The 14,966-nt window shown below is 38.0% G+C and overlaps 2 protein-coding genes across 3 annotated transcripts; both read right to left on the bottom strand.

Annotated features, from left to right (window-relative positions):
• Positions 1-35: 35 nt before the first annotated feature.
• Positions 36-9,295, bottom strand: fnbp4 (formin binding protein 4). Of its 2 annotated transcripts, none has more exons than XM_083545993.1 (17): positions 9,123-9,295; positions 7,962-8,051; positions 7,548-7,678; positions 7,213-7,387; positions 5,827-5,974; positions 5,517-5,623; positions 5,064-5,386; positions 3,657-3,855; positions 3,278-3,369; positions 3,051-3,155; positions 2,719-2,852; positions 1,758-1,921; positions 1,358-1,566; positions 1,112-1,247; positions 813-1,003; positions 466-623; positions 36-342 (listed from the first exon to the last, which is right to left on the bottom strand). In XM_083545993.1, exons 1-17 carry the CDS (start codon positions 9,238-9,240, stop codon positions 249-251), a joined length of 2,574 nt encoding a protein of 857 aa, XP_083402119.1. In that variant the 5' UTR covers positions 9,241-9,295; the 3' UTR covers positions 36-248. The 2 variants fall into 2 exon arrangements, with proteins under 2 accessions (XP_083402119.1, XP_083402118.1); XM_083545992.1 differs by having other exon boundaries at positions 5,064-5,390; positions 5,521-5,623; positions 9,123-9,294.
• A 2,359-nt stretch (positions 9,296-11,654) lies between these two features.
• On the bottom strand, positions 11,655-13,497 carry lrrc10 (leucine rich repeat containing 10). Its single transcript, XM_083546035.1, has 2 exons — positions 13,359-13,497; positions 11,655-13,166 (listed from the first exon to the last, which is right to left on the bottom strand). Exon 2 carries the CDS (start codon positions 13,122-13,124, stop codon positions 12,285-12,287), a length of 840 nt encoding a protein of 279 aa, XP_083402161.1. The 5' UTR covers positions 13,125-13,166; positions 13,359-13,497; the 3' UTR covers positions 11,655-12,284.
• Between the last annotated feature and the right edge of the window lie 1,469 nt (positions 13,498-14,966).

The raw sequence follows: 14,966 nt of genomic DNA on the forward strand, positions 1-14,966 counted from the left end.
ACAAAACTTGCCATAATCTTTACAAAGTACAAGTCTTGAACAATGTTGACGGGGATCAAACAAGAAAAAAAAAAACACTTTGTACATGAAGTCCCATCCCCCCCAAAAAAAGACATTTTGATGTCTTTCTGCAAAAAAAAAAATATCACCACTTGAATAAAAGTGATGTAAAAACATTCAAGTCCAACTTTGTCTTACAGGAACAGGATAAGAATTATACAGTCTGAGAGAGTCCTTTCAAATCAGTGCTATGAACTCTGCATCATCTTTCTCTTCTTTAGCAGCCTTTCTCTCCAATCATCAGGCAGAACTTCAAAGTTAGCATTCTTAGTGGCCTTTCCTCTGCAAATTAAGGGGAAATAAATGAAGACAATTTTATTACAAAAAAAGAGATTAAAAAGTAAGATGGATTTTTAAAAATATCTACAGTGAAAAAAAAAGTTCACCATTTTAGACTGCACTTACGAGGCAAGCTGTTGCTGTTTCCACTCTTCAATGCGCCTGTTGTTTAGCTGGTCTCGATCCTCGTCGCTAGAACTTGACTTCTCCTCTTCGTCTAGTTCTCTCTGGATACTTTGCCATTTTTTTACTAAAGATGGCATTTTAGTCTTGCTCTTTTTCATCTGGGGGAAAAAAATCTCCATCAGGCTATTTCATGACATCAAGGGAATGTTATCAAGCTCACTGATCAAAAAGGTGCAAAGTAAGTAACATGATAGTGTGTGTGTGTGTGTGTGTGTGTGTGTGTGAGTTTAAAAGAGAGGAAAGAAAAGAGCACAACCAAGCAGAGTGAGAAATTATGTTTAACCTACTTTGTCCTTCTTTAGCTTCTTAGTTTTGTCTGTAGGCAACTTTGTGGACACCGGCTCGACTGGAGGTTGAGGTGGTGGAAGTGGAGGTTGTGAAGGTACTGCAGGCATTGGTGGAACCAAAGGCTCTGATGGCAGAGCAGGCGTAGCTACTGCAGTCATTCCCCAATAAGCATTTGCAGTGATTATAGGGGCTGTAAAATGATAAAATAATGATTAAAAATCACTGTAAAGTCAGAAGGGAAAATGAAGACAAGTTATATTTACATAAAACATGTTTTAATGCTGGCCTCCTTATTCACCTGCTGTAGCAGTAGGCTGGGTGTAGAGAATGGGACTGCTCCCAATTGTGATGGCTTTGTTCAGCTGTTCTGAGCATGGAGCTTTCCTTTTCTGGGCTTTAGCCACAGCTCCCTGAGCGGCTGCTGCTTCAATGGCCTAGTCAAAGCAAAATTATTTAACCCAGTGTACAGACACAAAAGAAAAACATTTACATTTCAAATGGAAATCAATTATATTTGCAAGGGAAAAAACAAACAAACAAATACCCTAAATTCCTCTGTCCCAGGAGCAGGTGGCTCAGCATCCTCATCTTCCATTTCTACCTCCTCGATTTCTCCGTCATCACTGAGCGGTGGTGGAGGGGGTGGTGGAGGAGATTCAGGGGGTGGTGGAGGTGGTGGTGGTTCTTCTGCAGGAGGAGGGGGTGTGTCTGGAGGAAGCGGAGGTTGAGGAGCTGACCAAAAGGACTGTGTTTCTAAAAAAGAAGGTACCAGCCACAAAGAAACATTAGCAAAATTAAAACTGTACAAAATTATGTGAACATCAGACTGTATAATCAGAATATACAAAAAGTCTAAATTTCTTCAGGTGCTTAAATAACTAAATAGCATGTATTTTCAGAAATTACTTCTAAATTTACAATATGGATGTTGAATAGACACCTACCTTCTAGACCACTGGAAGCCTCAGGAGGTCGGTGACCTGCATTTTCCTGACAAACTTCAGATGGTTGGGGTGGCTTGGCATCTTCATCTTCTTCCTTCACTGCTGGAAAATCCCACTGGGAGGCATTGGTCTGGTCATTCACATAGAAGTATTGCCTGTGGTCTCTAGAGGTGGAGAAACAAACACACAGTGCTGTCTTACTAACGGTCCCCTTAACACGAGACCCATGGAGACTTGGGGAGCAGGGGGTCTCTAGTTCCCTAATGAAAAATGTAGAGCTGGGCATTGCATTAAGCCCAGGAGAGCAGCCAGATTGGATGGGGAACACTGGAGAAGAACCCACCTTATGCTCAAAGAAAAAAAAAAATTACAGCAAATCCTGAAACATTTATTGAACAGTAGTCATGGCAATACTCACACAGACAAAAACCCACCGAGATGCCTTTGAGAAGACATCTTCAGAAGAGGGTAAAGGAAAAAGTATTTATACAATCATCAATTTTTGCATGGAAAGAAAAACAGTAAACAAAGTAGATTGGTCTGACCTTCAGGCTCCAATGGCAAGGCACCGTCTTCGCTTTAACTGATGCTTGTGTGCTTCCATGTAGTCACTCTGTGTCACTCAATCTCCCATCATTTTGGGGCAGTCCTGTAAAGTTCAAAGCTCTTGCACGTGCAAGCACCTTTTCTAAAAGAGCTAGTGGACCATTCTGTCTGATTTGGGGCTGACTGGGCTCATCTCTTTGGGGCTCTGTTGTGGTCAGTTGGCTCTTTACAGATGCTCTCTTATAACACAACTTTGGATCTCTCTCCTTGTATGGCAACATTTCCCAATACTACAAACCAGTCAGGCATTTGCCATATTGCAGAGGTAGTCAAAAGTCACAAGTGTGGGGTGGGAGTTAAGAGCTTTTAGGGAGGGGGTGGAGTGATAAAGATGTGAAAGGTAAGGAGCTCGTACCTGTCCCAGTGGCAGGACCAGCCCTTGGGAGTGGCGTTAAGTTCGTAATGTTTTATGTGCTCAGCAGCTTCCTGCAACCTGCGGCGGAGATAATTTCCATTCAGAGCTCCTTCTCGCCAATCTGCAATCCGCGTCTACAAGAAAGAGAAGGCGGACCGAAAGGCTCAATGACAACCAGAATCTGTATTTCATTCATTTAATAATTTTAAATGAAACCTAGTAATTTGTTACAAATAATAGTGCATTTCATATTCAGGGGTGAATGGATTACTACTCAAAACCTACTAAACTTGAAAAGGTAATAAAATAAAATAAATTTAAACTTCATCTACCTCAGTTTGTAATAAAAGCAGTTGAAAGTTGGAGATGGCCTTTTTGTCAATTCCCAGAAATTCCATTTTGCTGGTCAAGGTGTTGGCAAGCTCTCCAATCTGAAACTGAAAAAGCCAGATTCCCAAAAAATTGAATAACTAAAACAGTTATGACGCAACAGAACACTTGATTCAACATTTTTATTAAACTGCCGGTTGTGCAGCAACTTGTTATAAATTATCTTTACCTTGAGGTCTGCTGTACCCTCCTCTGGTGTTTGGGATACAGTTGTTTCCTGTTCCTCTTTGTCCTCTTGTTTATCAGCTGTTTTGCAATTTGCTAGAATACAATAAAACATGAAATATAATCAAAAATGGTGAATAACAGTTGTTAAACTTAAGAAAATGGCAAACTTGGAGAGTTAAACTTTTTAAAACCGTTCTAGGGTGTTCTCTTAAAACTACTGCAGCAAAGCAATTTCTGATAAGCTACATATTGCTAATGTAGTGAATTAATGCTCACTTACTACCATGGCATAGTGAGAACGATGAACATACATATTTTTCTCTATATGGCCTTAATGGTTAAGGCTATTATTGCATTAAATGTCTTTTTTGTGGGGTTACCTATATCCACAGGTTCTGCAGTGTCCCATTCTGTTTTGTCAGAGCCTCTGCTGTTTGAGTCAGGACTTTGTGCACGAAGAAAGGCTGTTTTCCACTTAGCCTTCTTCAAAAGGCCTCGAGCACCCTCTTGACTTGCCTCGGAACAAGGGCTTGAACCACCGGCACTGCCATCACCTTCTTCTAAAGCACGAAGTTCAGCCTGGGATTACAGAACAAAAAGGCTGCTTTAGAATTGTAATAAGAAAAAGATGCAACAATTGAGTTTAGCAGCTTTCTGTAGATCTCTTGGCAGTTTTTATTTTGTCTTTAGCTAATCTCATGCATTCTTCATAACAGCTATGCTGTTTTGAAAGAAAGCCTTATTTACAAGGTAAAAATATATTCAAGCTATTGTCTGATGAATCTAAAGTAGACCATTTTGAAACATAAATTTGGTGCAAAAACAAGGCCAATGATTACCAAACAAATAACACATGGCTGGTAAAGAAATGGTTCTAGCAGCGTTGTGTTATGGGATTGCTTAAATGTAGTGAGAACTAGAAATCTACTCAATATAGAGGGAACCCACTGAATTTTACAAATATTTTTATTTTGAACATAAATAAGCCGCACCTGTCTATAAGGTGTCTACACTAATGAACTTTACACAGGCTTTAACGAGACACATTACACACGGTTTAACGGGTGAAATATGTTGCGCTTCCTTTAGGAGCATAGCGGTATTTTGGGAATAGCCTGGCACTGCATTTTTCACTATTACTGTGCGTGTTCAAGACGAGGATTATATCCTTATTATTTTCTGAAGTTTCGTTGACTAACCCGTAACGCTGTTGCCAAGAATAATAAAAAAGCACGATGTGTGCTTATATGATTTCTGTTGCAACTGGAGTTAGTGAGCTCTCCCTTCACCCTGACTCAACGCGTTACAACGGCTTGTATCTAAACAGTAGCTGACCAAGAAAGTCATTGTTCACTGTCTTCCTCCTTCCTTTCACAACTATTTCTCTCAGAAGTTTATCTTTTGGCACCGTCGTGCGTTTAAAAACAAAAGAAAAAAAAAAAAAAAAAAGGTTTTTTTCCCCGAAGCCGTGCAGCTCAGAACACAGGTGAAGTGCATTTTTTTTGTTTCCGAACAAAACCGAATTTAATTGGTCTTAAATGTTATGGGGTTCAGTTTTTTGGCTTGAAGTTTGTGAAACCGGGAAAAACCCAGGAAAAATTAATAAATAAGCCACGGGGTTCAAAAGTAGCGGCTTATAGTCCGAAAAATACGGTAGCTTCAGTGCATACAATAAACCTATTTATGTAGCCAATCGTGGAATATTTACCATGTTAGAATAAGTCCTATCTATCCTAGTACTTAGACATAATAAGCATGATGTGACATTTAAAAGTTTAGCATCATACCTTTTTCCTCTCTAATGCAAGTTCCAGATCTTTGGTATCCTCCTCAGTCTCCTCTTCACCATCAGAGTTTTGTCTAGACTGGTTCCTACTTTGCTGATTACACTGGGCAGGGCTTTCTTCATCACACGGAGCAGGAGAGGCTGAAGACACATCTCCCTCAACTTCTGGAGCATTGTCCACCTTCTCGTCCATCGCTATAATCGTTTTCCTCCATTTCTCTTCTGCTTCTTTCACTTCAGCTGGTATTAGAGGAGCAAGGAGAGATGCAGCTACCCCTCTCCTCTCCTCCTCATCACTAGTCAAAGCGACTACACTCTCCATTACTTCCTGTGTAAAGACAGAGGATTAGCAATGATTTACCATTTAATAGTTATTTAATAGTGGACTGTCTAAAAACATTACATAATATATGTGAATTAATTAAATAACAGAGACTCAGTAAACATCTAAAACATGCCTTCTTTTTTGGTTCCTGTTTCAAAGCAGTGACAGCCGGAGCAGAGTGCTGTTCAGGAAAGCTTGCAGCGTGATGCAAAACCTCACTGCCGTTAACAGACGAGCTGTGAAACATGAAACCTGATCAGCTGAAATGAACTGAGATTATATTTAAATTAAGGGTTCTGCAGAGTAACCTATTTGAAATAAAAAGAGATTATTTAAAAAGTAACATCCCTATTTTTAATAATTCATGATTAAGTATATTGATGTGTTCAATAACATTTTAATTACTCACAATTTTGACAACAGTTAAGTCAAAGCTCACCTTTCTGAGTACTGCTGTAAATTCTGCATCTGATCAGCTAGATAGTGGGGAACCTCCCAGGCCACCTCATTAGTCTGGGTGTTCCAGTAGTAGTAGCAGCCGGTGTTCTCATCCCACACCTCTTGCCAATCACCCATTTCAACCCCAGCTAAATCAAAAACACACACACAAAAAAAAAAAAATCATCCAAAGATTGTTCGATAATAATCAATAATGAAATTCGTTGTCAACAAATGCCATTGTAGATTAGTTTGGCTGCTCAAGATACGGGTTAGCATGACGGTAAGATAACACAGCTTGCGAAATAGCGGAAAGTACAGGGTCAACCAGCAGCAGGAAAAAGTGTGCGTCTCAAGTCATGGGAGCATTTTATATGAAATGCTTTTGTGACATGGAAGTACCACATTGATGCAAGAGCACATGGAAATAAAATACACTGGTATAAACAAACACTAAACCCAATAGGAGCAAATAACAGCAGCAGTAAATTATTATTAATGAATTTTAGAGAATGCTTATGCATTTGTACACCAATGCATACTTTTTGGGTTTTTTTGGGGGTGTTTCCTTTAAACCAAGAAACACCCAGGATCTAAAAAACTGGCCCACTCTCTCCATCCATCATCAGACCTTTTTTCCCTGCACATATCACGCTTTTCGTGCTACGACACTTTAGACACTGGACTTGCACAGCGCACTTTACAATTCATATTCTTATTTTCTATACCAAACCATTCCGCACAAGGACACTTTACACCACACCAGACTGCACACGGACACTTTATGTACAATCAAAAACCATGCTTAACTTGTTTACTGTTTAACTGCACACTGCTATAAGCATTTTTATGTGTGTGTAATATATATATATATATCCTTATTTATCTGCCTTCTTTTTTTATTATTTTTTTTATATTTTGTTATTATATACATTCTTTTTATTCTCCTTTTCACCCTATTTTATTCCCTCATGCCGGACCGTCGTAAAAAGCATTTCACTGCATATCGTACCTGTATGTATGTGTATGTGACAAATAAAATTTGATTTTGATTTGATTTTAATCAAACCAGTTAGCTTGTTTTGTTGAGCAAATGTGTGTTTAATTAAATTAAAGATTCATTCTAAAAATAATCGCCCAATTAACCGATTATTAAAATAATTGAAGCCCTAATAAAACAACAGTGGAAAGTCTCGAAACAGTTGCACAAGAAGTGTCTTTTTTTTTTTTTTTTGCTTAAACTTTTTATTTGTAATTTTAAGCCATTTTCAAAAGAAGAAAAAAAAATTCAATGTCATTTTTAATATTTTAAGAATGTGTTGGTGGTAAGGACTTTCCATTTAGCATTCAAAATGAAATTCAGGGGGTTGCCAATGAATTTACTCACCTCCAGCCAGGGAATACTGTGTATTATACTGAAATTCCTGTGTAGAGCCATTCTGTGCATAAGTATGCAGTTCTGTCTTGGGTTCAGGGCGAGGAGGGGTAGGTGCTGGAGCACTGGGCTCCTCCTTTGTAGCATCATCAGTTTGGACTGGCTGAGTAGTGATAGCATCAATTTCCTGCATAAATTTTTATAATTCTAGTGAGCTAGGGTAAGTATTAGAAAAACCTTTGCAATAATGGTTTTCATTTAAAGAAATAAAACCAAGCAATATAGCAAGACAAATAAATTCCTTAACAACTATACCAGGAAAATAAAGCAGAGGAAAAATTACTCACAGCCATAAAACTTGCAAGTGTACTGTCAATGTCTGCAGAGCGATTGAGCTTTGCTTTGGCAGCAGAACTGCTTGGTTCAGATGCATCCTCTTCTTCACTGTCCTCATAAGCACCGAGCAAAGACAAGCCCTCTATTGAAAAATAAAATCCATAGCATGTCACTTCATTAAGTCATTCACCATACGTTCAAAACAACCTGAAACAAAATCCACTCAAGAAAGTTCAGCTTTCCTGCTATATGCCATGTGAACATGCATGTCAATCAGCACGCTTTATATTTAAATAAAAGCAAGATGTGCTTTCAAGCCTTCAATTCAAGTTCCCATCTTTGAAAAATAGCCAAGACTTTAAGATGAATTAATGAATGAATTTGTGTAACTCTATGCAAGACAACAAACAAAATTCTTTACTCACGTGTTGCCTTCATTGCTGGGGTCTTCATTTCCATGTTTACCTCCTTGTAGACTCCTTGCCCGTCCTGGACTGGATCAGTCTCTGTCTCCCCTAAAAGACATTCACAGTTTCTTTCAATTCAGCTACTTAAATGTCCAAAACAAGAGCATGGGGTTGGCCTGTTTTGTTTTTTTGTTTTTTTTTGCAGACAAGGACATCCTTTAATGCTGAGAAATTACAGAATCACAGCACACAATGTAAAAATAATGAAATGTTAGACAATTTCAATAATCATTTTATATATAGTATGAGCATAATTACTCAATGAACCAAGGGCCTACTCAGACCTTTTTCAAGGCTTAAGTTGTGCCCATTAACAACCAATTTCAAGAAGAATTCAGTATAAATGATATCATAATTAAAATATTTATTTAAGCAACTATGGGGAAAAAAATATATATATGTACACTAAACAAAAAAATCTGGAAAATAACTAGATTTAGTTATTAGACAAAACCAGACTGTAATTTGGCAGCTGCTCAGACCAGGTCAGATTTTTTTCAGCACAAAACTGAACTAATAATTATGATAACAGTAAAATTACAATAATGATAATTAATACATTAAATAATTCGATTCCTCATTAAAACACGGCGGCGTTATACTAATGTTAGCTCACTTTCTTTTGTGAAAATCAGTCGGGTAAATGGCCTAAAAGAAATATGCCATTCTTTTCTCTTTCGCTGCCTGATATATACACACACACACACACCACCGTGTAGCTTATATAAAAACAATAAACAAAAAAATCTTGCTAGGTCACGTCAATGTTTTGTTCGCTGCTAATCTGGATGTTAACTAGCAAGCTAACTGCGCTAGCAAGCCGTTATGCGACAGTTAGTGTCGAGTATTTCCTGCGTAGAGGAGGAAAGATAAATTTAATATTTAACTAGTGTATATTGTTTATTTTGTTGTCAATTGTTTATATTGAGCTAAAGTGTAAAATTAGCTATTCGCTTTCGTTAGCGTGCTTAAGGCGCCATGCACGGCGGGAGCGGTCTGGCCTAGACGAGGCCCGGGGTGTGTTCTTACCAAATCGCAATGATTTAAACATTAGTCCCGACCAAAAACCTGTCCGAAAGGTAAAACACACACTTATACACAGAATGGACATTGTCTCACCTTCTGATCCAGATTCTACAGCGTCGTCTCGACTTGCTCCCGTGCCGCTGCGCAGTCCTGGCGGTGAGAGCTGTAAAATGGTCCGTCGGCCAGTACCTGTGCGGCTTTTCTTTCCCATCACTGTGAGCGAGTGGCGGCGCTGCTACTGGAGTCCGTCCTGCTGTTGGCACATGATGCTTGTGACGACAACAACAGTACAGCTCTTCCACCGCCCCGGCAATGAAAACCTCAAACAAACTCGCAATTTACTCAATCTTAGCTCTTCAAACGCTTTCAGAAACAAAACTAAATCGTGATACCCATTTGTTTTGTTTCTCATTAAGTTTTCTGATGTAAAAAAAAAAAAATCCCATTTAAATGGGCTTCATGCACCATTATTGCTGCACACAAAAAAAAACTAATGGCATCCTTTTTTAAACCTTGTGCAAAATTGTATAGAAAATATGATTAACACATAGGATAGAAGGTGGAGGAGTTCAGGTACCTAGGGTCAACAGTGCAAAGTAAAGGAGAGTGTGTTAGAGAAGTAAAGAAAACATTGCAGGCAGGGTTGAGTGGGTGAAGAAGAGTGACAGGAGTGATATTTGAAAGAAGGGTATCTGCAAGAGTGAAAGGGAAAGTTTATAGGACTGTGGTGAAACCTGCAATGTTGAATGTCAAAACACTGAAACACAGTTTTAAAACACCGATGGACCAGCACCATCTTACCTCAGAGACCTCATCACATCTCGCACTGCAACACGCTGTCTGAGATCTTCCAGCACTGCTCGACTTGTACCATCTTCTCTCAGAATGAGAGGTAAGTATACTTCAAGGCTCTCTGTTCTGGCACCGAAGGTGATGGAATGAACTTTCCCCTAGATGTCCGTGAAGCAGAGTCCCTGGCTATCTTTAAGCAACAGTTGAAGACCTACCTCTTCCTGAAACACTTAAATTAGCATTTTCCCAGTTTGTTTTGTAGAATTCAAGAGTTATATTTATATCAAGTTTGTATTCTAGTGTACCAGTGTAGATTTATTCATTGCTAGAGACTCAAGGCAATTTTGTACATCGCTCTGGATAAGGGCTTCTGCTAAATGCCGCAAATGTAAATGTTTAGAGACAGTGGCATTAAGTAAAAGACAGGAGGTGGAGCAGAGCTAAGGATGTTGAGGTCTTTGTTGGGAGTGACGAGGATGGACAGGATTAGAAATGAGTTTATTAGACGGACATCGCATGTAGGACGTTTTAGAGACAAGGTAAGGGAGGTGAGATTGAGATGGTTTGGACATGTGCAGAGGAGGGACATGGGGTATATCATAGGAGAATGCTGAGAATGGAGCCACTAGGAAGGAGGAAAAGAGCAAGGCCAAGAAGGAGTTTAATGGATGTGGTGAGGGAAGACATGCAGGTAGTTAGTGTGAAAGAGGCAGATGTAGAAGACAGAGGGGTATGGAGACGGATGATCTTCTGTGGCGACCCCTAATAAAAGAAGCCGTAAGAATAGGAAGAAGAGTGATAGGATTTTTATTCTTGACACCCTTTTCTTTCATCAAAGAGTAATTAGATTTTTTTTCCTATAAAACAATACAAGGAGATCACCTGCTGATTAAGTGCTGTATATGTGGTTCGCTGAGAGTGAGATGAGACAACCCTGGATTGGAGTGGAATCATCCAAACACATGTTTATCCCCAGGGAGAGTGGTAGATAATCAGAGAAAACAGAGGCAAATCACACAGGTGCTAGGAGAAACTTTAGAGAAAACACAACCTGGGCTCAGAGAGTGAACATGGGCCCCTGGAGTTGTGAGACAGCACATTTACACACTGCTCCATTATCATCATGCTGATCATCTAAGCATGGTATAATAATGGTAGGTCAGTGGTTAGGCTAGGTAATTTCTCATCAACAGCAAGTCATAATTTTCAGCCAAGCTGCAGATATTGGGCCCTTGAGCATGGCCCTAACCCACATCTGTTTAGTTGTATTATGTCTTAAATGTAAATTGCTTTGTATAACAGCCATCAGCTAATTAATTAGTCAAATCTGCTTGTTTTAGTATCAACAGCACCCCTACTAATATGTCTCTATATCATGACATACAAATGATTGGAGGAACCCTGTAGTTTGTGCACTGAGACTGATATAAAAAACTTTTAATGTGTGTGTGTGTGTGTGTGTGTGGGGGGGGGGGGGGGCTTTTTGATACTGACTGACTGCAACAAAAACAACAGAGCTGTTTGCAGATTCACACCTCTGAGCCTGTAGCAGCATGACGAGTAGCTGAAAGATCAATATCTCTTCATTTTCTGCCATTGTTTAAGTCCAAGACAGCATACCGGTGCATTAAATAGTATGCCAAATTTGAACATTACCAAAAATGCCATACTGTTTGGCCCATTATTAGCATATGTATATCATGCTAGCATGTGGTTTTGGACCTGTAAATCTTAGTTTATGCAGTTATAATGACTGTACTTATCTAATAACTTACAATAGTAACATTCTAAAAAATTTACTTTTCTAATAATCAAGAACAGAAATTTGAGACATTTTGTAAATTTTGCAAGTTTATTTAAGCATTTCTTTGCATATCAAAACAACACACTTCACACAAAATATGTGACAGTCTTATCAGCTTTGCTGACAATAATACAAAATTTACATAATATCCCATCTGAGTATTATCTTACTGGTGTAACATATTTTTCTATTTATTTTTTTTAATTACCGCAAAAATGCACATAAAAAGGTGCTAAAACAAGGTTAATCTTTGCATAAACAGTAGTCTACTCAACACTCCAATATGCAACCAGGAACAGTAAGAACGATGATTAAATCCTATTAAGGGTCCTACATTAAACTGGAGACCCAAATCTGTCACTTCACACATGCATTATTGAAGAGGTGAGGTACGTTGTTGGAAATTAGCAATTCATCATTGGAAAAAATTTTCCAAGACCTCATACATTGTAATTCAAGATCATCTCTAATACAGAAATGTTATAACTTTACAGAAATGAATCTTCCATAAAGGAGAAAAACTTTGTTAAAAAAAAGTTATCATATTAAAGAATATTATAATGTTATAACTAGATATGTTCTTTTGCAGCATGAACTAGGGAACATTAGTGATACTGTTCAATGTGTATACTAGACATTAAACATCATACTTGTTACTTTTACACATTCTCTGGAAGCTGTTCTCTCACCTCTGTGGACACCTCAGTGGTCTTTTCTTCAATGGACATTTCATCTGTTTTTCGTTTAGATTCATCATCCACATCATCAGGACTATCTGCCCACCGGCCCACCCGTTTCACCCCTTCTCCTACTAAAGGCGCATTAGAACATGGATTATGGTCATAGATGATAACCTTAAGCCCTGTTAGGTGTACAAGTGGTGGAAAATACTGTATGTGGTTCCTATCTACATCAATCACTTCCAACCAGTGCATTTCCAGAAGCACTGGCGGAAATTTATTCAGAACGTTGGCTGATAGCCAAATACTTCGCAGCTCTTTTAACCTCAAAAGCTCAGCAGGCAAGCTACGAAACTGATTGTAACCCAGATGAAGAGTTTTAAGGTTGTAAAGTTTACATACTACAGATGGAAACTTTGTAAAGCAGTTGTTGTCTAGCCATAATGTCTTTAGTCCACTGAGCTGAGACAGATCTTTTGGCAGTTTGGCAATTTGATTATTCCCAAGGTAGAGTATGCTTAGTTGCCGAAGACTGCAAACAACCAGAGGCAGTTCCACAAAACTGTTGAAGTCCAGAGCAAGAATTTGAAGCTTTTCCAGATTGCTAAGTTGAGGAGGCAGACTGTTCAAGTTGTTGTTACTCAGATAAAGTTTAACAAGGTCTCTGAAGGCACATACTCTAAGGGGAAAGCGATGAAGATGACGGCTACACAGGTCTATGGTGCCATCATGTGGCATCTCATTCAAGTCCCCCACCAAGAATCGCTCACATCGGTCTGATGGAATGAAGGCCACAGCTCCCCGAACAACATTTCCCATTACTCCAGTCCACAGTCATGGTCCGTTCATGAAGCAGATGAGCTTATTAATAGAAATAGAAAAATATATAATCCTTTGTATATCCATCTATAGTCAATAATGAGTACTCTATAGAAATGCTTGAATCTCTGCATTTCACATATTTGATTGTAAACATTTTTGGTTCTAAAAAGGCTTTGAATTAAATGTTAAACAATACCTCATTTGGTAAAACTGATAAGCAACATTACTTACTAAACAGCTGCAGAAAGTTCCTTTTTTTTGAAGATTTGTACGAGTCTCTCTTCCTGATGATCGAATCTTTTTCCCCAGAAGAGTGTGAGGGTTTTTCTTGCCGTGCACTCTGCACTCCCTGTGCCTTGCTCTGAGCTTGCTGATTCTTGTGAGTGCCAAAGATGATCCTCAGCTTGCCCCTCCTCATGCATGTTACATGAATTCCGGGCTGTGAGCACTAATAGCAGTGCTCTGATAAGTAAAGTATGTAGTGTTTAAGGAATGTGAAGTGAACCAAATCATTTATCTAGGCCTCTGACCCACAACAAAAAATAATTATAATTTTAGAAATTTCCCCATTGTGGGACGAATAAAGGTATATCTTATCTTAATTACGTGGCATTCAATTAATCAAATGTTCCCACAACTATCAGTGTTTGATGGTTTTAACAGAACATAAGAAATATTGAGGAGATTAGGAAAGGAACAAGCTAATTTTTTAATATTAGGCATAAACCTATATACATGATATAGGTATACACTATATAAATTTTAATATTATGAATGCTTTTCTTTTAATAATTTGATGTTAATAGCATGACTTTGTGAAAATTATAATGTTGTAATTATTTAAGTCAAATGTTTACAAATTAAAGTTTTATTTTTTTGTTTTGATTCCAAAACTCAGTTGAGGTTGTTTAAAATAGAACTATTAAAAAGCATAAATTGACAGTAACATAAGTATAAGTACATTGTCAGACAGTTCAGTTTCTGATTAGTTTCATGCAGGCATCTATGAAGCAATAAAGTTACCTTATAATCCTAATCTTATCTAAAAGCTTGTGTATAACATAACTATGTAGTATTGTGGTTAACCTGCAGTAATAACATGGAGAGAACGCAACACTGAACTTATATTCTTCTCCTTCAGCCCTGTGTGTGTGTGTGTGTGTGTGTGTGTGTGTGTGTGTGTGTGTGTATGTGTGTGTGTGTTAAAGCATGGAGAACACTCAAAAATAATAGATACCAAAATGTTGCTGGGGTGGTATCATTAAACGTTTTAATAAATCATTAGCACATGTATTGTATATCCTTACCTAGTTATTTAATTACAAATATGTTAGATATATAATAGGCCTTTAAAGACCAAGGTAGACCACTTACAGTTGTTAATGCAGAGGTTCCCAACCACGGGCACTGATCATTTGGTACCAGGTGGCAGAGAAATAATACTAATTTCCCCTTTTGCATATCTTGAAAGGTGATCACTTCCACCTATGCCAATTTCCCACACTTGTTTCATTTGCAGATGTTTTCTATGCATTAAGCTCCCACTGTGTCTGCATTATGGTGAGTTTAGTTACATTTTTATCTGTATCTGTAATAATATTAATAATTAATATCTGTAATTATATCTGTAATATCTGTATTTAAATTAATAATTAAATTATATATGTATAATAGTAATATAATATAGTAATATAAAATGGTCTTTGGAAAAATTGTTTTGTGCAAAACTGGTCTGTGGTGCAAAAAAATTGCACTCATAATGATAGTTTTGCCAATTAGGCAAATTTCTAAACAACAAAAACTGAAGTGAAAAAGAAACTGTGCTGTTTTACATTATTC

Source organism: Silurus aristotelis (assembly GCF_946808225.1).
Source record: "Silurus aristotelis genome assembly, chromosome: 7".
Taxonomy (NCBI): domain Eukaryota; kingdom Metazoa; phylum Chordata; class Actinopteri; order Siluriformes; family Siluridae; genus Silurus; species Silurus aristotelis.